The sequence below is a fragment of the Lycorma delicatula genome, chromosome 8, assembly GCF_047948215.1.
Source record: "Lycorma delicatula isolate Av1 chromosome 8, ASM4794821v1, whole genome shotgun sequence".
NCBI lineage: Eukaryota > Metazoa > Arthropoda > Insecta > Hemiptera > Fulgoridae > Lycorma > Lycorma delicatula.
Window position 1 is genome coordinate 136,152,886 of NC_134462.1, and position 24,754 is coordinate 136,177,639.

Genomic DNA, 24,754 nt, shown 5'->3' on the forward strand with positions numbered 1-24,754 from the left:
TATACTAATATAGTATAATAGTTTATGTATTTAAAAGTTATTGTATCTAAAAATGAGTGAAAATAGAGAAAAAATTGATACATTTTGAAATTTTATTACAAAAAAAGGAAATGTGATTCAGGCTGCTAAAAAAAAAATTGTGAAGTTTATGGAAATGATGCAGTAATACATATGTTAAAATTGATTCAAATGTCTTCAATCTGGACATTTTGTTGTTGCACCTTGCTCTGGTTGGCCAACGACTAAATAAGTTAATGAAATTTCATGGAAAAAATTGAGCCAGAAACCACATTAGCAGTTGTGATATCAGTAACGAACTAAATATAGATTACTAAACAGTTTTAAACTGTTTGAAGAAGGCTGGTTGCAAAAAAACTTAATGGATTGAATTTCCAACTGTGAATTGCTGCTAAAACAAAATGAAATTGAATCATTTTTGAAACAACTCATTTTCATTACAGGCGATGAAAAATGGATGAAGTATAATAATGTACAGAAAAAATTATGGTCAAAGAAAGGTATTACTTCAGAGGATGATACATATTGAGTGTAAATGAAGTATAGTCTTCTACAGTCTCAGTTCAACCGTTTCTGAGATGTGTGATTAATTGAAACCCAGCCACCAAAGAAGACCGGTAATCACGATCTAGTATTCAAATCCGTATAAAAGTAACTGCCTTTACTAGGACTTGAATGCTGGAACTCTCGACTTCGAAATCAGCTGATTTGTGAAGATGCATTCACCACTAAACCAACCCAGTCGGTTTGAAAGACATTACTAGGATAAATTTATTTAACTAAATGTTCAGAAAAAAGAATTAAGAAATAACATGAAAATAGAACAGTAATAAAAGCTAAAAACCATTTATTATAATTAATAATACAGCGTTCAACAATTTTTTCTTTGAATCTTAACAAATTTAATAAAATAAAAAAATTAATTTAACGAAATGTATACCCAATTAATAGAAAAAAATAACATTTCCTAAAATAAAACCGATCGATCACAATTTTTTAATGACTAGCTAAATGCAGTTCAATTAATTACGATCAAAACATTTCATTTTAAAAAATTTAATCAATTTAATAACAATAATTAAATTTAAACTATAAAGATAATAATAATATAATCATGAACACAATAATCAATATATAAACCGTAAAAAATATCTTTAAGGTACATAATTATGCATTAAGATTTATAAAAAATAACCTAAATTGATAATATTACTAGTAATAATTAAATCATAATTCATGCACTATCAGCCCTTAACTTTGCACAAATTAAGACAAATAAAATAATGATAAATAAACAGATACATATAGAAATACGTAAAGATGTATTTAAATAAATTATAATATCTACTAAAAATAAAATGTGGACAAATCATAAAGTACAAAAAATATTTATGATAATCCATTATACTAATCCCAAGTCACATTATTATATATATATATATATATATATATATAGAACAGAAAAGAATTCAAGAATAAAGGAGTAATCAAGAAGTATCAAGCAGTTAATTTCTGAATAATAAAGTACAGCAGATTTAGGCATAAATCAACTGTACTGTGTGCTGCACACAGTCCCTATAATGAAAGAAACATCAACCTCCTCAGAGAAATTGTTCAAATTGGACAAATGTTAAATAAATCTTCTTATTTATATGTACATACAGGTTTTTCCACAGATTGAAGTGATTTAATCAAATAAAGTGATCAAATACTCATCCACAAGTAGAAATAAGTGTAACTAATAACAGAAAATTAAAAGTACAAAAAAAATTACAATCAACCTATTTATGTAACTTGGAACACACACAGAAAATAAAGTTTTGGTTTTAGTTTATGCATTGTAGAGAGTTGCGTTGTGGTATCTGTGCAGGCAAATTGACATGAATTTTATTTGAAAATTTCTCTCCTTAACATTGGTGAATCTATGTTGTTCATGGCCATGCTAGTAATGTACAAACCGCATTGTTATCTGTAAGTTATCATGTTGTAGTATCTTTGATTAAGTGTGAGTTATTATGTTATAAAATGAATAGGAAAATTGATGTTGCCGCTGACTGAAACATGTGGAGTCATATGTTTTTTAAACCATCAAAAAGTTAAGCCGGCTGAAATTCATAGGCAGTTGGTTGCTGTGTACGGTGATAATGTAATGAATGAAAGAAATGCCTGAAAATGGTGTGAAAGGTTTAGAAATAACAGAATTAATATCCATAATGAAGAAAATGCGTCGATGAAATCTTAAAAGATCGTCGCTCAACAATTTCCAACCTGCCTCTTCTTTTTCCTGATGTTTCAGGAGCTTTATTGGTCACATTATTCACAACTATTTAGGCTTCAGAAAGGTTTGTGCATGCTGGGTGCCACACACCTTAACTGAATGTATAAAAAAATCCGAATGGGATCTGGTTTGCAATTTTTGATGTGCTACACAGAAAAAGGTGAGGAGTTCCTTAATTCAATTATTACCAGCGATGAAACATGGATTTCGTATTACACACCAATGAGAAAATGGCAGTCAAGTGAATGGTGTCATCCTTAATCACCAACCAGACCAACAAAGGTCAAGTCACAGCCATTTATACACAAACTGATAGCCACACTGTTTTAGATTTGGTTTGGCATACTACTGATTGATTTTATGCCGCATAGAATAAATGCAGAAGCCTACTCCGAAACTCTATGTAAGTTACAGCGTGCCATTCAAAATCGGCGATGTGGGCAGCATCATCCTGCTGCACAACAATGCACATCCACGTGTTGCGGGTCTGACAAGTGATTTACTGAGAACATTTGGATGGGAAATTTACAATCACCCACCATATAGTCCAGACTTAGTTCTTTTTGATTACCATTTGTTTGGGAAATTGAATGAATTTTTGAGTGGTAAGCGATTTGCAGGTGATGTTGAACTTAAAAATGCTGTTAATCAGTGGCTAAATGGACTGGCAGCAGAAGAATACAACGAGGGTATATTGAAACTGGTGTATGGCTACGATAAATATCTTAATTCATATAGTGATTATATAGAGAAGTAGTATAAGGTACGTGGTTTAAGAAAAATGAAAAAAATATTTATAAATTTTCAGAATAAATTTTTTTACTGTAAAAGTTGTATAATTATTTTTTTTCAAAAATATTTTTGCAAAACAGCAGCATATGAACAAATCTTGCACCCCACTCACTGTATTTATTCCAATTTCATTAACAGAAATTAGCATTACAGAACCCAACTGCTCAGCCGGTAAATACTTTTTCCATATTTTGCATTTAATGTCTATAACAGATATGAAGAATTTAACTATAATTCCTGATCTTGTTTATTTTTATTAGCTAAGAACTGATGACTGTTTTTTTTTTATCTCAACTCAAGGTACTTTACCCAAAGTAAAACCCTTTCCATATTTTTACTTTCAGGATCTGGAAATCCTGGAATTTAAATTTATCACACTTTTTAACTAAACATGTAAATAATCTGGAACAATGCAATTACTGTCCTTTTCCATTAAATGGTTTCACAGATTTAATTAACTTTACTATCTCTCTTACATTCTATCCCCTTTTCATAATATTACTTAATTTAAAGTAATAAGGTTTGGTAATTCATTCATCAAAAGCTTAAATGATTTTTGTAATGCAATTTCCAATATTTCCTGACCCCTAAAAAATATGAACCTTAAGGTGATATAATAAATTTCTAATAGAATTCAGCATTATTTTTTCATGGTCTTGTCAAAGGGCAACACCACGTAGTCAGTCACTTTCTTTACCAAGTAATGAAAGCACTATACTTTTGGTCCCAGTGATACGGAAGTGAAGGTATGACCAAGAGTTGGAGTAGTACTTCCCATAGTGCAGGACAGTAAATGCATTTTCGGTGGGGTTTCTTGGCACTGATAAAGGAGGCTAGAGTTAAGAAAACTTGGAACTGGTCCTCCAAGAGTAGGAGTTTGACGAGGGGCAAACCACCCATCTACAGAAAAAGTCTCTGGTTACAAAACCTAGTGTTGTACAACCTTAGATCAGACTGGAAAAACTTTGTATTAAAAATTAAAAGAACATGATATCAGATTAGGATTTCGAAATATGCGCAGTTCGTATAGACCACGCACACTGGACAATCTGCTTATCGAAGCAAAGAGATACAGAATAGATATTTAGCTGTATAGGAGGTTCAATGGTTGGGTGATGGGACTTTGACCAAGAATAAGTATCCTAATGTACTGTATTACATATTACAGTACTGCATTAACACATTGACAAAATGTTAAAGAAAATTTTAAATATTACATTTTAAATTTTAAAAAATTTATTGACTGAACAAATATTTGTTCTATAAATTTTAATGTATCATATGTATTCTAATGTGTAAATTTAAAAAAGAAAAAATTAAAAAACATTACTGAAGATTGGCTTATGCCTGAAGCACTTTAATGAAATAAAGTGAGATAAGAATGCTCTTTAATTCTGTACTTTGTGAAGTAGCTGAATAGGTTTATATTATACAATTAGCTATATATATATAATGAATGCACATGCACCAAAAAAAAGAGAAGGTGAAGGATAATTTTTATGACAGGATGGTACGATGCTTTTTCTAATCATAGTATAAAGTAGTACTACATGACATGAATGAAAAAATTGGAAAATAAAGTATATATGAAGCAACCATTGGAACCATAGTGCCCATGATGTATCGAATGATAATGGCATAAGACTTCGCATAAGCAAAGGAGCTGGTTGTAAAAACTACCAAGTTTCCACAGACATTAGTAAAAGAATGTGAGAAGATGTAGAGGCACAGATATAGACTCAGACTACTATTTCATAGTTGCGAAATTGAGAGAAAGGATAAAGAAACAACATAACCAAATGCAAAAAATATGGAGGATTTGATTTGGATCAACTAAAAAGAGAAAAAGTATGAAGAATACGTCAAAATTATTCAGGAAAAGTTTGAAGAAAAGACAAATGTAGTAGATAATGGCAATGGCACTGGCTAGAATCATAAAGGTTATGTATAAAATCAATAATTAAAGAGTCGACATAAAAGACTATGTGAAAAAAGAACTAAGAAAATAATTGATTCGATAATGATTGTAAGGCATCACTTGAGCAAATAAGATTGAAACTAAATAATATTATGGATTAGCTTCCAACTTGACCAAATGCAACATAAGAAGAAATAAATAATTTTCTTTGGGAACTGTCACTTTATCACTTTAATTGGCAAAGATAACTTTCAGAAACAGGATAAAATAAGTCATACTTAAAATGTCTGATAACTACAGATCAATACATTAAATAGCCAGGTCTCTAGCTGTATAGCTGTTTTCAAAGACAGTGTTTGTAATTCTTAAGGCCAGCAATAAATGAGTAAAAAATGAAGTAAATAAAAATAATGAAGTTAGTACCAGATAAGGACTCAAACAGGTCATTACTGTTAATTTTATTAAATGATTACTTTTTATTTGTTAAGCAGAAAAAACTATTATCAATCATTTTTAGGATAATGTATGATGATATGTGTACTTGTCTTTCAAATCAATGTATAATTCTAACGATTGACAGTTCTAAACTTTCTAAAACGAGTAAGTGATAAAAACATTACAGAATATTTCAGTTATATAACTGAAGTATTCTGTAACTAACAATTTCAGTATAATGTAACAGTGGAGTTAAGCAAGTGTTTTAAAGGAATTCACTATTTAACTAATTATTTAGTCTTGATACTTTTTGACTCCACCTCACCTCACAATTAAATCTATATTAAATAAATATAAATAATATTTGTTTTAGGGATTAAAACTAGATCACTTATTAAAAGCAATTAATTATATAAAAAAAATATATATTATTTCAAAGTTTAAGTAATATTTTCTAAATAAAGATTAACACTATTTTAGTAAAATTTAAGTAATAATTCTTAATTATGCAACCTTTTTATTAACATACTATTAATAGTTTTTACTAAGCATGATGTTATGTAATACCACAGAAATAATATTTTATCCTATCATATAAATGACTGTATTAAATAACATTAACTAAAATTATTAAAATAAACAATAAAATTCATTTAAGCTGTAATGAAAATACATTACAAATATCATACTTTGTACACGTGTAAAACACTTTATCGATAAACTCATATAAGTTTTTTTAGATCATAATATACTACTAATGTTGCCACCCTTAAATCAGTAAATAACAGTAATTACTTTTATTATAATCTAATTTAATGGCTGCCATTTGTTATATTCACCTGTAACAATAGGTAAACTGATTAGATTATTGACAGAAATGCCCTTATATATTTTCCAAAACTGGAAAATTTGATTTTGTATTATAACAGACCACAAGAATATGGTCCACAGCACAAGCGGCTGATATGACATGACAATGTTATGAAAAATGTACATTCATTTTGATTTTTACATTGATAAGAAACAAAACTTATCTTTTTAATTTCAAATGTTTAACTTTTTTGTGAGTTAGATTTTTAGCGACTTATTTTATTGCTGTTAGCCTCTCGTTTCCTTTTTCCTGTTTAACTTCTAGCTTCCGGAACCACCATAAGGTATTACTTCAGAGAATGAATGAGGATGATGATATGTACGAATGTAAATTAAGTGTAGTCTTGTACACTCTCAGGTCGACTGTTCCTGATATGTGCGGTTAATTGTAATCCAACCACCAAAGAACACCGGTATCCATGATCTAGTATTCAGATCCATATAAAAGTAACTGCCTTCACTAAGATTTGAATCTTAGAACTCTTGAATTCAAAATCAGTTGAGTACGATGTCAAGTTCAGTTGCTGTTAGCCTACAGCTATCCAAAATCAAGGAAAACAATTTCGTGTAGACTGATTTTTACAATTTGGTTTATATTTTTTTTGTGTTAAAATAAAATGAAGGCCGACCTTTAAGTTAAAAAAAATTACGTAAACAAATATTTTTTTATTTCTTCCAAAAAGCAGTACTAGAATGACATTCTGTATCGGTGCACCCCTGGTTGTTGATAGAGAACAATAACACAGCTTAATAAATAAACAAACTAGATTACAAAAAGATTTTATGAAAAAAAATTACCTTAGAAAAGAGAAAAGTTTGTAATTATGTTGAGTCTACATGATTGATATTTTAGCAAAAAATAACAGTCTTTCATCAAAAAAGTGTACATCTATCCGTTATATTTATTCAACAGTTTCATTTAGCTGGCATAACTAAATATGCCTGTGAGTTAAGTTGCATTTTTTATACCTTGATCATTTATTAGATCTGTTGTATAAAAAGTGATTAAATTTTTTGTTAAATTGTAAATTTAACAATTTAACAATTTTTTTTTGTGTAAATTTTCTATGGTGAAGAAGGTTGGTTGGTACTGGACAAGAATTGTTCAAACGTTTGATTGTAAGCAGTATGTGTTATGACATTGGCAGCTGTTTGCTATGAGAACCACATTATATTGAGAAGAAGATGGTGTAATAGTAAACTATATTTTCTTCTGTAACTTGTTTATGCAAGCGAAGAGAATTAATTTCACCAATCCTACACATTATAAGTCAAATGTCATACACCAAGTCAAATTTGATTTTAGTATAATCTGTAATTATTTTAGACGGCATATTTTTTATTTTGAAGCTATTTGATTCATGCACTATATTTTTTTTTGTAGTAGATTATTCAGATGTTAGACAACAAATGGGTGAGCAGTATCAATAGCTTAATCTATTCACTGTCAAACTCGTATTATTACATTTAAGCTATGTTGTCTTGGTTGACCAAACCCATAAATATGCAATTTAAACTTCAAATCTGCAATGCGATTCCCAGATATATTCATATTATTTAAAAATGTATTGGATATGCATCTAGTTGTGTTGCCAACATTATTTTTGAGAAATTGTCTGTAATATTTTATAAAAAGACAAAATCAAGTAAACTTTGAACAGATGTTCTACCTCATGCTATCCTTCGTACTGTAGCCATTACATTTCTGTTTGCATTGTGTTATGTTTAAAAAAGTTTTGTTATGGCTTAAAACCATCCTAGTTGCAGTAAATTGTACTCTGTAAACTGTAAATTCAACCTTTTTTGCTGTGCTCTGATTCAGAATTAGACAAAAGTGACATAGAGATTAATTTTAGTGAAAGTGAACAAAGAGATGGTCATAAAGAAATATAGCCAAATAGTTGTACGATCACATAGTTTGGATTTTAAAAACCAGATAGCAAAAGGGTTAATAAGTGAAACTTGAATTTTAATTTTACGTTTAAGGGGAATGTGGGAAAGATATTAGGTAAAAACGAAGATAACACAGCATTAACTGCTAATTAAGAAAATATATGGACATGAAAATAAAAATACACTAAGATATTTTTATATGATAGCACCCTCCAATTTAAGTACAATAAAATGTAAAGACCATTTAAAAGTGTGAATATCTTACAAATAATGTTATATATAGTGATATTGTGACTAATTTTTCAAAAGAAAGGTCTTAAACGTAATGTTTGACATCACCTTTACTCTTGTTTCAAGTATAATAATTATAGATTACTTCTGGATGGAAAATGTTTCCAGAACTGAATTAAAATTCCATGCTTCAAATGCAACAACTTCATAAAGATTCAGTTTGCGCCTCCACGGGGATCATCTGGATATATCTTGCAGAATTTTGGAGGTTCTCTAAGTGAACTAAATCAGAAACCCTCTACAATCAACAACTGTAGTTGCAACTCAGGACTTGTCCCACCCAAGGCTGATTACCTTTGAAAGTGAAATACAGAAGGGTCTTTTAGGAAAATTCTGTCATCCCGCCTGAAAGACAATGGGAAAAGGCTATACTCGGATATGGCAGGCAGCCACCTGAAAGAAAATGACAAATCAGAATGTGGAATCACTATAACACTGACTAAACAGATGAAAAACAAAATAAACAATAAACAAATAAATTACACAGCTGCACGAAACATCAACCCTGTTCTACAAAGAGGAAAACTAAAAAAACCTCATGGAGGAATTGGACAAACAGAGAATCCTAATGGTCTGATTACAAGAAATGAGAAACACCAGCCAGGAACAGTTTGAATCACAAGGATACAGGTTGTACAACAACATTACTGGAAAGAGTGTTGAAACAATGCCTACAATTTGGAACTGGATTTCTAATAAATCTAAAAATAATAGATTCTACAGTAAATTTTAAAGCACAATCCCCAAGAATAACAACCATCACCCTAAAAATAATGAAATCATAAATGCCCATGTTCCAGCTACTGATGAAAATAACTACAATAAATCTAAAAAAAAAAAAAAAGTCTTAAGACTTCTGGGAACTCCTCAAGCAAACAATAAACCAAATAAATAGAAATCAAACCAAAATTCTAATAGGAGATTTTAATGCCCAACTGGGCAGAGAAAGAAGGTTGGAAAGTGGAAAGATTGGAAAGTGGACGCCATAGAAAAAGACCTACAAAAAGGACAAAGACTAGTGGAACTCTGCAGGACATGTAATAACTGCAGGATAAAAACGGTAGACAAGCACACAATAACAAAGAAAATGCAAAAATAATGGCAAAAGCATTCAATAAGTTATTGAACTGCGAGGATCCCACAGAAACCCTAGAAATAAACATAGACACACTAATTAAAACAAAGACAGAAAAGATAAATACCCCGACAACAAAAGAAGTATAAAGCGCCCTCAAAGAACTTAAAATTATAAAGCCAGTGGAGATGACCAAACTTTCGCAGAAATATGAAATATGCAGGTGAGAAAACTAAGACATCACTTCACATGGCAGCAGCAAAAATCTGGCAAACTGGAAAATTCCCAGAACACTGGACAAAAGCAATAATACACCTGCTACACAAAAACAGTGAAAAGAGCAATCTGGACAACTACAGAGGAATCTCTCGCTTAGATTACATATACAAAATCTTCTCAAGAATCCTATACAACAAAATTAAAAACTAATTAGAGGAAGAACTACGTGACTATCAAGGAGGATTCAGTCCATGGAGAAGCTGCTGGAAGAGATAACATTAAAATTAGTGATGGCATATTATAAAACAATGAGCAAACCACTAGCCATAACATTTGTAGACTTTAAAAAATGCCTGTGATTGGATTTACAGGTGTTTGTTGCTACAAATTCTGAGACATTTAGGACTCCACCCAAAACTAACAAAAATTATGGAATTAACAATAACCAACAGATCACAAGTAAAATTTAGAGAACTTTCAGACCCATTCAAGATACAAATAGGGCTGAGACAGGGAGATGGACTATCCCCACTCTTGTTCAACTGCGCCTTGGAATTCATAATGAGGAAGTGGTATAAAGTAAATCCCAACAAACATATTCATTGGAAGAAAGAAAACCTAAAGCTAAACTACCTAGGCTGATAATCTTGTCCTCCTGGCAAATAGCATCCAAGAAGCCAAAAAACAATAAGTTCACTACAGGAGATAGGACAAAGAATAGGCTTAAAAATCTTTCGAAAAAACAAAACTCATGTTAACTAACACTCTCCCACTAACAAAAACAAGATATCAATAAATAATCAAGAGATTAAAATAGTAGAAAAATTCAAGTACCTAGGAGAAATCATCACTAATGAGAAACTCACATTTACATTACACTCACAGGTGTAGAATCAACAAACTAACAATAGTACAAAAACTCACTAACAACATATACAAAAAAAAAAGCCTCTCAATAGCTACCAAACTCAAACATTAAAAACAATACAAGGTAGTAAAACTATATTCAAAACAAGCTACACAGCAGACATAGACAAAATTCTAAAACTTGAAAGAAGAATAACAAGGACCCGTATATACAAAAAAAAATACTACAAAAAAGGTCACTGGAGGATAATACTGAATAAGGTAGTTTATAAGGAAATGGAACCTGCAACAAGCACAATAAAAAGGATTTCCTTCTTTGGATACATAATCAGAACGCCAGGCAATAGAATCTCAAGACAAGTAATACAAAAACTTTGGGAAAGCAAGAACAGAATTAACTGGCTAGCAGAAATACAAGAAGACATGAAAACACTCGGGATAATGATAACAAACCTGAAGGAAAAATGGGAATTCTAAAAGACAAACAGAATAGACTACAAAAAAGTGCATAAAACAGACAGGATGGGTGATTTCAAAGGAAATAAGAAAGGCAAGATCTGACAGAATGAAGAAATACTGGGAGAACAGGCAACTGAAACACCCTCCCTAAACTTGACTACAGTGGTCCCATGGAGGCTGCAAACGTGGAAAAAATTTCTTTATTAATTTACTGATTTAAAAAAAAAAACTGATGACTCGACTTTTAAATTACGGAATGTGCTTCCAGGTAATGTTTTTGTGTATTACAATGAAGAGTTGCATTTTGACATGACGTCTTATAAATCGATGAACGCTGGCAGCACGCACTAAAAAGCATGACTCATTGTCCCATTCCGCCTTTGCCGAGCGTATGAGCAAGAGAGAGGCACGATCGGCCTAAGCGTTCGGTTTGTGCCGCATCTATCTCTCTTCTACTCGATTGGCCCATGCGTTCGAGTAGAAGAGAGACAGCGACAGCACACAACTAACACCTACATGTGAACTGTTTTCGTCAACTGATAATAAAGTAAAGTGAAAAGTTAATGTGGTTTTCATTGTTTATTACACAACAAATGCGGCAATAAAGGTAAATAATTCTTACATTTTAAATATCTAATTAGCGATATAATATTTATTTTTATTATTAAAAAAAAGTAGCATCGGTCGGCGAGTGCAGTAATAATAGGTTATGTTACAATTGACTAAAAAATTATGATGATTCATATAAACAATTGTATGAAAAGTTAACTGTTTTTCTTTATTATTCAATGGAAAAAATGATTGTGCATAAATGATTGTTATTAATGTAAGGTTAAAAATTAATTTTTAACCTCACGCATGTCATACAATGTGTCTAAACAATGTGTCAAAAATAACAATGTGAACCTACTATTTTATCAAACAGGTTAGGGCGGGCTTTTCAAAATCAGCAATTTCATAAATTTGATTTATATTTTGCACTTCTTCCGTATGTGCACAACAGCCAATACGTGCCACCGTTTCTGCAAGTTGATGTCGATGTACCAATTCTTCTTTGCAGCGACTTCAACACAAACGTGGAAACTGATTACACATTCCTCAAATTCATGAAAGATACGTACAATCTCGAATGCATATCAGATGTTAATAAGTCAACAACGCTGAGAGGAACAACCATCGATTTGACTTTTTCAAGGCACATTACACTTGAAACACTCCCCTTGATTTCCTACTTTTCCTATCATCGTCCTATCCTTAACAGAATAACACAGATTGGAGGAAGTTGAATATTACACATGTATATACGTTGTAAATAAATTGTTAATAGCCCATTGGTACTTGTAAATAATCTGTTAATTTAAGTAATAAACATATTTGAATTAATGAGTGCAAATAAATGTTAATTTATTGATAAAATTGTACAATTCAATTAACTCCTTCTTTGTATTATACAAAATAATGATAATTCAGTAATAATGATTCAATTCAATTCATAAAAGTATACAATTTTTCATCAATGTTTTTTTTTCAAACTTTCTTGCTGATGTTCATTTCTCAAAAAACATGTGTTTACTTCATAAGAATAACAAATTTTTTTTTTGCGACAATACAATCAAAGGTCGACGAATATCGCGGGTGCTTCGCCCCCGTTACATTGTCAGTCATTGCAAGACATTGTCATGGTCAAATCTTGTGCGAAACGTAGTTCCACACAAACCAATTTTTTTTTATGAAAGCCAGTTCACAAAGAATTGATAAAAGACCATATAAAACACCAATTTTATTTTCTTTCCAATAAAAAGGCTGGCCTGTACAGCTTACTGATAAGATAGCAATCTGGTATTGCCTACTTGTATGCAATGTTAATACTTCATTGTTTTGTGCACAAATATTAATATGCCTGCATAATAACATTCCATTACTCAATTTATTATTTATGTTAGTTTTAGTTAGTTAAGTATGAATAATATGTTAATGTGTGTTACATGTGGTTCCTAATTCAGTGGCCCCAGGGTAATACCTCAATTCTTGGAGGATAATCTAAAAAACTGAAAATAGCAGATTTCTGTATTACATCAAACAAGAAAACTAAGAAATAGGAACAAAAAAACTTTGAACAGGAAACGAAGTGTAAAAAAAAGGGAATATTTTAGGGAACTTTACATATATGAGAGAATTTTCAAATTGAAAAGGTAATTTTTTTGGCTATTAGATGGAAAATAATTGTTGTTAATTGGAAACACTGCAGCTCACAATCTTATCGGCTGTCATTACTTCTAGTTTAATCCCAGTCCATTCATGTTCATAATCAGATTAGTATCTACCAACAAATTATAGTGAATTCTTGTTCAATTTCATGTCATGGTGTCTAATTCTGGAAAGAAGCATAGCTATACAGAGGTGTTTCTACAGTGGCAATTCAACAATCTTGTTGATAAAAATATAGAAAAACTGCAGTGCATTCTCTGTAATAAAGTACTTACAACAGAAAACATAAACCCAGCAAACTGAAAGATCATTTAGGGATAACGCACAAGGAGTTCATAGGCAAAAATATAGACTTCAAGAGAAATTAAAGCAGTCTAAGCAGGCTTCTTGACTGTATTCTATAGGTAAATATAAAGAACAAGTGAGTCTTGCCTCAAAGCTTCATACAACATTATGTATCGTACTGTTATGAATAAAGAGCCGCACACCATCGGATAGTATCTCATCAAACCTTGTTTGGTGGAAGCAATAAAGCTTGTCATCAGAGAGCAGCAGGCTGCAAAGGTGAATCAATTATCTCTTTCAAATATCACAGTTCAAAGTCATATTGCAGAAAGTCATGATAATTTGGCCACAGCAATCTTTAAAATAAAACTGAGTTCTAAGTTTGCATTATAACTGGATGAGTAAATGATGTGACATCTTGTGCTCAACTACTTTATTTGTTCAATATTTAAAAGATGATAGTGTGAAAGAAGAATATTTGTTTTCAAATACATTTTTTTCACTCGTGGAAAAGACACATTTGAAAGTGTAAAGCAGTTTATTGAGGAACATGAACTGAATTGGTAGAAACTACTTGGTGTTTGCTTGGAAGGCACTCCTTTGATGATGGGAATCTACTCTGGATTTCAAGCTTTGGTGTAGCAAGTAGCTTCACAGTCAGCATTTCACCACATCATACATCATTATGCTTTGGCTGTTAAGACTGCCTACGAATTTGCTGAGTGTGTTGCATGATACTGTGAACATTGTTAACCACACTCAAGCCAGTGCTACGATTTCAAGAATTTTTAAAGTACTATGTAATGAAGTTGGGTGCCAGATTCGATGTTCTTATATCACACAGAAGTATGTTGGTTGTAAAGGGGAAAAGTTTTGAGCAGAGTGTTTAGGCTGTGGAAGGAAATAGCTTTGTTTTTTGAGAATTCCCATAAAGAAAAATTGAAGGATTTTTGCCTGAAAATAAAAGTTCATACAATATATGATCAACACAAGAGAAAGTAGCTGGCTGGTTTTCTATGTTTGATAAAAGTTTTCAAGGCAGAGTAGAAGATGTGACATATCTATGTTCCCACAATTATCTGCAGTTAACCAAGAGAAGTGCATATTCTGTAGTTCAATTGTTCAGCATCTCACTGCCCTGCACAACTAATTAAATACCTATTTTCTTGATTTAAACAACCGTCAAGTCAACTCTCATGGCTACTCAGACCATTTTATCCCGTTGATGATATCTTTGATGTCTCAGCTCAAATTTCTTCAACTACGTGGGGACACTGCATTGAAAGTGCAACCTCAGAATTGCGACCATCTTACGTTTTGGTAAGTACAGACCGACTATCCTATGATTGCTGTCAGAGCTCTGCATTTTAATTCCATTTGTTTTTGCCTACAGATGTGAAACTGCATTTTCTACTTGGGTGTAAATAAAAACAAAGGCCAGATATCAACTCAATGTTGAGCATGATTTAAGGTGCACTCTGGCAGACAAAACCAGATATTAAAAAATTAGTGAGTTGTAAACATTACCAGCCTTCACATTAAATATTTCTTCGTTTCTATTATTTTGCTACTGTTTCTTAATAAAGGAATATTACCTAGTTTTAGTAGTGTGCAACCTTTTTTTTTATATTAACTAATCCGGTGATTAACCATGGTACTCAGGGAGCTGCGGTCTCTTCACAGGGGCGCTGTGAAATATTGCAAAAGCTTCATATTTAATTGAACCAAGACATTTACATTTAGCCTAACTAAACAAAAAACAAAGTGAGAGGCTAAAAATATCTAGATTTTTTTTGTGTGGTTTGTTTTTACTCGACCCTGTATAAAAGTAAAGTTGCTGGCGCAGAATATTCTAGCAAACGCGAGCCAGCAACACTGCAACTTCTTATCACACCATATGATCGTGTTAGACACGACGTGCACAGACCCTTCACAACAGATTTGGACTGTTCTGGAAGATCTTACAGAAAGCATATAAGCAAGCACTGTCGGAACAATTCAGTCAGTCGGTTTATAATCAAGTCTAGTGAAATTAAACTCAACGCTTCATATAACAATGATATAAATTAGTTCATGTAGTAGAGTTAGTGTTATATTACTTCTTGTTTGTTGTCTTTGATAAATAATTTTGAACAGTAATAAATGTAATAGTGCAGATAAGAAAGTATGTCTTTGTAACCAGTGGCATGACTTTGATGAAATGAAAATATCGCAAATATGATCACGGTTATTTAGAGTTTGGTTTTACGTCAACAGAAATTAATGGTGAAAAGAGACCACAATGTGTATTGTGTATGAAAGTTTTGGCAGCGAATTGTATGCTTACAAGTAAATTGAAGCGCCATTTAGAAGCTAATCACCACTGCATGGTTGGCAACCCTCATGATTTTTTTGCCAGGAAGTTAAAAAAACTGAAACAAGAAAAAAATACATTTTTTAAGACTGCATCAATACCAAACAACACTTTGCTAGCATCTTACAAGGTGGCTTGCAGAATTGCAAAATGCAAGCCTCATACCATCACAGAAGAACTACTACTGGCTGCTGTAGATCTGGTGAACATCATGGATGGTGAGTCTGCTGGAAAGCTGCTTTTAAAAGTGCCTTTGTCCAATAACACATTTAGCTGGAGAATACAACATATGGCAAAGGATATCAACGACCAATTAACTGATAAAATTAAAGGAGTGGAATTTGGATTGCAGCTAGGTGAGGCTGCAGAAAATAATAAGGATCTCTCATTTTATATGTTATGTATGATTTATAGAAGGTAATAATATTAAAGAAGATGTTCTGTTTTGTAAAAATAACATTGCAGGAGTGAAGGCTCAGGACCTGTTCGAGATTCTTGATACATTCACATCTGAAAATAATTTGAATTAGTCTAAGTGTGTTGGTGTCTGGACTGATGGAGCTCGCTCCATGTCTGGCTGTTATGGAGGATTATAGGCACTTATTCGAAGCAAATCACCGAATGCACTGTGGACCCATTGCATTATTCATAGAGTAGCGCCTGCTTCAAAGCATCTGAGTCTTGCACTGAATCGGATGTTAGAATGTGTGGTGAATATGGTAAATTTTATAAAATCGCATTCATTGAAAGCAAGGTTTTTTAAAAAAACTGTGTGAGTATATGGGAGCCGAATTCTTGTCTTTGTTGTACTATAGCAATGCACGATGGCTGTCTCATGGTAATGTTTTATTATGTACCTTTGAATTGCGGCAAGAAATTTTTATTTTCCTTAAAGAGGAAGGATACAAAGATGCAGAAGATTTTGCTGATACTGATTTTTTTAATAAAACTGGCATATTTATGCAAAATTTTTGAAAAGCTGAATTTCCTGAAACTCTCTGTGCAGGGAAAAACATGCACCTTTTGAAGTCAACAGAAAAAATATCAGCTTTTATTAAAAAAAACACTCAAACCATGGAGATGAAAATGGAATGAAGATGCAGGAAAAATTGTTTTTTAATATTGCAGCAATTTTTGACATCAAATGAACTTGATCTTTATCAAGATATAAAAACCATATTTGAAGGGCACTTATCACAAGATAATTATCTGGTTTGAGAAATACTTTTAAAATGAATATTTTTATAGGTTTGCATGGATTCAAGATCCATTTAACACTAGTGCTCTGTCTGAATTACTTTGCAGAAGAAGATAATCTTATAGAGTTATCTTCCGACAACAGTTTGAAAGCAAAATTTGGCAGCATGGAATTAACAGAATTTTGGATTTCAACAAAAGATGAATATCCCCTTTTAAGTGATAAGACTCGATGGATTTTAATTTCATTTTTGACGTTGTATTTGTGCAAAGCTGGGTTTTCAGTGGTCACTGTAATAAGTATAGAGCAAAAATCAACATGGAAAAGAAAATGAGTGTAACCGTGTCCAGGTTTTCTTCATAATTTGAGAAAATGTGCAGTGATTTGCAGACTCATCCGCCACAGTAATTATTAATTTAAGTTAATAAAGTAAAAAAAAAAAAAAAAATAGAAAATGAAGATACACAAGTTTTATTTATTTTTATTTTTTACGTATGAATAGTCAGTCATACTTTTACTTGGGTAGAGTGCCATGGAAAAATTTTAACTGAAAATGGGCGCCACAACTTGGAAAAGTTTAGGAACCACTGAACTAAGGTATTTTCCTCTAAGGGGATACCAAGTGACTCTGAGCTGTATCAAACAAGTAATGACTAAAAAGGTTAAGAACCACTAACCTGATTACAAAATGAAAGTTTACAATCTGTTAATACTGTTACATACTGTTGTATATTTCTTTGTGAAGTTAAGGTGATAAAATCCAAAAGAAAACTTTAAGGTAAAATCAATATTTTTTTTTGGAGTTTTTTAGTTGTACTCATTAATAAAATTCATATATTATATGACTCTTGATTTCAAACAAAACTTAAATTTATAAACAATTAATCTAATCTCTACATAAAAAAAAATGAAATAAGCATAAATTAAAATTTTTTTATACAGCAAAAAAGAATAAAATGAAACACTAATACAGAAAAATTATTTATAATTATATTACCTACGCAATGCTAACTGAAACTTTCCATTTTTCAATGCTTCTAAGTAAAAACAAATATGTGGCAACAGCAATATTAAATTACATATTTTCAACATGAAAATATGAATTAATATGAATTTACAACAACATTAATATGAATTTTTACAACAGATACAAATTAGCATTAAAAATACACACACACAAAATATTGTAAACAGTATTAGAAATATTAAAATTAATAATAAAAAAACTTATACAACACATTTTGAGAAATATGACAGCGTATTAAAAAAATTATAAATAATTAAAATTTGAAAATGTATATTGATAAATACACAAGTTAAAATAACTGTGGGGAATATTTTTCAAACTTACAGAGAATGTATAATTTATAATGTAGATTTGCTACACTGAATGAAAGCATATAAATAAACCAATAAATGAAGTGAACAGTAAAAAATAAATAATCTTTTTTAAAAAAAATCAGAAATGATGTATTATTTTTGCTTAGTAAAAAGATTATATAAATACAATATTTATAAATCTATGTTTTAGGTGGATTCATCTGATAATTATAAATAAAAAAAATAGCACATAGAATAAATAAATATATATTTGCGTAGAACTATTTAATATTTATGTTATATAAACAAATGGAACTTCCATAGAAAAAAATCACTGGTAAGCATAATTAAAAAAGATTTTAAAAAAATATTCTCTTGTTATTGCTAACTGACTGGGACATTCTAACAATATATGTTTTTCAAAATTAAGCAACAAAATAGTAATAAGTTTTGCTCATAACATCAATAATTGAGCCAATGGAAAAAATCTGAAGAAAAAACTTATACTGTAGTTAAGGAATTTCTAAGAAAATTGTCTCCGTATATGAAAACAGTCAATTGTACCTGATAGATAATAATGTGAATCCTCATTAATTCATTTCCAAATTTGAAAAAAAAGTGAATGTGAGTAAAATGCAAATTTACATTTTTAAACTTATAAAAGTCAAGTTAAGCCTCTTTAAATTGGGATAAATAAAATGAAATAAAACTAAATTATTTGAAAAACCAAAGAATAATTCACTTAACTTTATAAAAGAATTTTTTTTATCAGATTGCTTTTTGATGACCTGTTTCCACAAGATTCCTTTATAATAATAGTGAATCGCTCAGTGTTCTAAATCACTTTCAAAGGAGAAAGCATGTCCATTCAACAATTATCTATTCTTTCATGTTCTTTAACAAGTAGAATTTTCTGTGTTCATAGTTATTCCCTTCCCTCTATTTTTTCTTCTAAAATAAGCCTAGGGAATTCACATTTATCTCCTCTATAAATATGAAAAAGTTGAAGTTTTTCTTCATTTGACGAAAGCTATAATTCCTGATCTGTATCCATGTTATCAACATTACATGACATAATTTTGTTCATCAAACTTGAGCATTCTCTTCAATATCAACACTTAATAACATTCCAAATGGTTCACAAACTATACCGCTAGGATTTCACATTTCTGCACCACACAACAGCACACAGAAATTTATATCTTAATGAAGATAAATCATAAATAAAGTGAAAATGTAATATTTTAAAGTCTATTTATTCTAACCATTTTACGAGTCTTAATTTCTACTCCTGGTTCTAATTTTCAGAAATTTGACTTCAAAAATAAAAATTTCTGGAACAGGTCAACAAACTTGTTGTTGACAATTGGTCTGAACCAGGATGCAAGAAAGAAGATGGCCGATTACTTGCAATTAATAGAACTAGATTTGCTCAGTGAAGAAATCATAGAACTGATATAGGAGGAACGCTGTGAATGATGGACAGAAGTGGTGGAAGAAACATGAGAGGTGATAGCTCCAAAGGGTGGTAGTTATCAGACAACTAAACTGTGATAAAACGATTGAGAAACAGATGACAAAAGTAATAGCTAATTATATAGCTAGCCAACTGGTTCTAAATGGCAAGCCACTCACAAAAATACCAAAAGAAAAATTTTGAAGATAGAACGAAGTCAACAGTTTTGAAAGACTCTTCAAAGTAGCCAAACTCCAGGAGGTAATTAATCTATCAAGAACTGAAAATCTGCTGGAATTGATGACATACACTTAAAACAGGTAAAACAACTCCACCCAAAATAAAGATAGTGGCTGGTGAATGCAACAACACAGTGATGGTTACCGATAGAGTATTAGCGATCTGGAAGAAAGTACATGTTGTGGCACTGCTGAAGCCAGGAAAGGAACCCCAGGAGCCAAAGAACTGTCGACCAGTATCATTTTATGTCGTCTGATGAAAATCAATCAAATATTATATATTGATCATATTTTATATGGCTGAGGTGCATTTTCCATTGCAAAGGACCTTTCAAAGTAGTTAATTCTAACAGTTAGTAAAATAAATGTGTATATAATTACGTCAAATAAAAATCTGTGCCAATCATTACAACCCTAATATCAAGCCAAACAGATACTGAACTGCAAACATTTACACGAGTGAGAGAATGATTAACTTTACACTTAAATGACCAAAATGGGATTTAAATAAATTTCCGAACTTAGAACCAGCATAAAAATATAACATTGTAATTTACACAGAGGTACACTACAAATACACAGAGGTACACTACAAATAGGCTCATCTTTCTTTTCTTCCTCTTTCTCTCTGTACGGATAAATACAAACAGTACGATTACGAGAGTCACTTGGAAATATGTTTCAGGGGGTTTTTCCCATTTTAGCGTTTTAATGCTAATTAAACAGCAGATTAAATCTAAGATAGGAACCAACATTTTAAAAACTATTACTATTTATGGATTTGAAATTTATACACAATCTTACTAATGCTATAATTTAACTAGCGTACTAGTTTGGTTGAATAAAGTTTATAAATTTAAAAAAAAAGTTTTTTTATGTATTAATTTTTACATAAAAACAATGACCATTCAATTTTTTTATCTATTAGTTTTCACTTATGATGGTAATAATAGTACTTCAGTTAAATATAATGGTGGTGATGTGTATCTAAATTACAAAAATCACCTTTACAATAAAACAATGTAAATGTGATAACATTTACTGAAAAATGTACTTTTTAAGCTCTAAAATCCTCCAGGGCAGTTAGTCACCTTTTTCTGTGTCTTGCCTTTTTCTTTTTTGGCACCTCTTTCCAGCTCTCCCCTTTTGCATATTTCTGTTGTATCTTTTTTAGATTTTTCAATCCTTTTTCAGTCTATATCTTTTAAATTGTCTATCGTAAATTTTCCAGGCTTAATTTGTAGTCTTTGTAAAACAATAGCTTTAGATACTGAAACAACATTAAAACAAATAGCAGCATGTGTTACACCAAGCTGAACGGTTTTGAGTCCTACAAATACAATTATTTGTACCCTTCACCAAACGCAGCCATTAAAGCTTTCATTAGAGTTTTGATTTTTGTGAAGTAAACAGGATTTCAATAGTTCTGTTTGTGTTACGAAGCTTGGCTGATAAATTTTGCAAACTAGCACATACTGCATGGAGGCAATAGGTACTATCTAGTTGGGCGTGACAGCACGTGGTAGTTAAAATGTACCCTACAAACCTGCGATAATGCACTGAAACCCGTTTACCGGTTTGTTTTCATTAGCAGTTAAAATGGAGTTAAGTACGGTCAATATGTCAAGACGGTTAAAACAGTGCACAGTGATCAAATTTTTAACAGCAGAAAATGTGAATCTGATGAATATTTTTCATCATTTAAAAGCAGTTTATGACAGTGAAACTGTTGACAGTATTGTGAATAGGTGAGCATTGAAATTTTGTGAAGCTGGTAAAACAACAATTGAGGACACATCTCACAGTGGACGATCAGTTTCTGTGACTGATGAGAAACATTGAAAGGAGGTGGACGATTTGCTTCAAAGTGACTGGTGTGAATAACCCAGCAACGCATCATTAATCAGTTAGTTGGGCATATCTAAAGAATGAGTACGCCATAGTATCGAGCAATTGGGTTACCGTAAAATCTGTGCATGATGGGTGCCGTGCAAACTGACGAATGAACACAAGCAGTGTCATGTCGAATGTTGCAAAGAAGTTTTAGAGTGCTATCGTGCTGAAGGAAACGACTTCCTTTTCAATATTGTGACCAGGGGTGAGAGTTGGGTACATCATTACAACCTGGAAGAAAAAAGGCAAAGCATGGAATAGACATTCGAACTCAAGCCTCAGCCAAGAAACTCCTTTTGCCGGTGTTTTGGGATGCCAAACATGTTTCTGTGATTGAGTATCTGGAACATGGGATGACTGTGAACTCTGAATGGTACATTGAGACGTTAAGGCACCTCAAATGACAAATACGTCATGTTCAAAAGACTACCATACCCATAATCTTGACACATGACAATGCATGCCATTGTCATATTACGATATGTGGCTTCACATATTGCACCACTACAGAGGCTCTCAACAAGCTGAAGTTTGAGCCTATTTTGCATCCACCATACTTGCTCCATGCGACTTCCACTTCTTCCCTCATCTCAAAAGGGGATCTCAACGGTAATCATTACACCACCAACGATGAGGTGAAGGAAACTGTGGCCACTTGAATCCGAGAAAGACTGCCAGAATTTTTCAGTAACAGAATGCAAAAACTTGTTACACGTTGGGAAAAGTGTATCAGTGTAAACGGGGATTATATTGAAAAATAATTACTGCATTTTGTAGCTACAGTATTATACTTCATTTTTTATTTCATTCCCATGCTACATCTATATGTGCATATGTGCAAAATTTATAAGTAAGTCTGTGTATATAGGCTTAATAGCTGTCATTACTGCTTTAGGTGATGAATGTCTATGGATGCACTCTCAGTTATTTTCTTTGGCTTTATTATAACCACACCAGATATCCTTAGGAGACAGAAAGATTTAAAGTTTTTCAGAAAATATAGAACTATGAATGAAAGAGATCACACAGTCACTATGACAATGGTCAAAAAAAATTCTTAAAATATTTTCTACTGCTCGGAATTTAATAAATTATATCTTATTTTAAAGCTAAAATATAAAGTAATCCTATGGTGATGAATTCAAAAAATCAAAACTTTAAACAAAAAAAAAAAATCAGGAAAAACCCCCTTCAATGAATGTCATATACAAATTGGGTTAGAAGTGCATTACAGAGTTTTCTAATTAATTTTACTGTTCTTTATATGGAAACTAACTAAACGCATCATATTATTTTTTAAACCATAAGAGTATACTCTCTATAGAAACACTATATTTCTACAAGCACTTGTAGAACAATATGATAATGTAAGTGTCTAACTAGAGATTAAATATTACAAATATATATAAAAAAAAAAAAAAACACCATATTTTAAATGATAAATCTGATTTGCATTGGTTAATTATTTTACTGTAATTAATTTTTTAAGATTTATATTATTCCTCTGTACTGTTAAATTATATTTAAATTCTACTTAATAAACCACCTAGTAAAGAATTGAGATAAGACATATCTTAATTTTTCATGAAAATACTTTTGCGGGATCCTGCATCCTCAGTTATGATTAAAATAATTCAGTTATTGCATAATACAAATTTTAAAATAGAATATTAATATCTTTATTTTTAAATTAACAAAAAAAATTAATATTTTTATTTTTAAATTTATATTTTGCAGTAATAATATTATTTCAATTATAACTGATGGTGCTGGATCCCATGAAAGTACTTTCATGAAAATGGTAAGATATGTCTTTTCTTCTTTTTTCAATATTCTGACACTGTAATTAATTTAATGGAATTTAAATATAATGTTTTAATTATACGCTATGCAATGACTATCATGTAAATAATTTTTAAAACCAATGAAAAAGAATCCATAAACTACCTTGCAAACAAATTTAAATGCAATGATAAATAACAAAAAATGTTACTGTAAATATTACTTTTAAAAATGTTATAAATACCTCTAGATCTAAATATTTTGGATCCTTCCATTAAATTACTATCAAAATTTATCAATGTTTTTTTTAATTAACATTTATTTTGATATAAAGCTCGGTATGACCTTGATGTGCGGACAACCCTCATCACCATATGCTCTTGTGGCTTTTAATTTCCAGACATGATTATGAATGTACAAATAATGTCTATATCAGAAAAAATAATATCCACTTTCAACATCCTTACATCTGTAAAGATATCAAACATAAAATATTATTGCTAATAACAGCACATTTGAATAAGTTTTCCTTCAGTTAATTCTGTGATAAATGGAACAGCGTGTAGTTTTCACCAGCTTTCCCTATTCACATATAAAACTTTTTATAGCCGAAGAAACTTGTTAGAACTAGTAATTAATGAATAGTAATTTAGTTAGGGAAAAAATTAAACGATGAAGTAAAATATATATCTTGTTTGAAAACAGTTTTTATATCTGGTTATTAAAATAAGTGTCATCTAAACTGCAAACAAAGATAAAGCATTAAAATAGATGAAAGCTATTTCTCAATAAATAATACTTCAGTATTATCCATAACAGTATAGACCAATATTGAATCATAGTAAAAAAGAACTGTCTTAAAGATAATATACTGAGAAAAAGTATATGAATTTACTAATAACGGG

At 31.0% G+C, this 24,754-nt stretch overlaps 1 protein-coding gene across 1 annotated transcript; it reads left to right on the forward strand.

The window, feature by feature from the left end:
• The first annotated feature begins 15,902 nt into the window (after positions 1-15,902).
• Positions 15,903-16,382, forward strand: LOC142329539 (SCAN domain-containing protein 3-like). The gene has a single exon (XM_075374211.1). The coding sequence runs from the start codon at positions 15,903-15,905 to the stop codon at positions 16,380-16,382; it is 480 nt and encodes a 159-aa protein (XP_075230326.1).
• Positions 16,383-24,754: the final 8,372 nt, after the last annotated feature.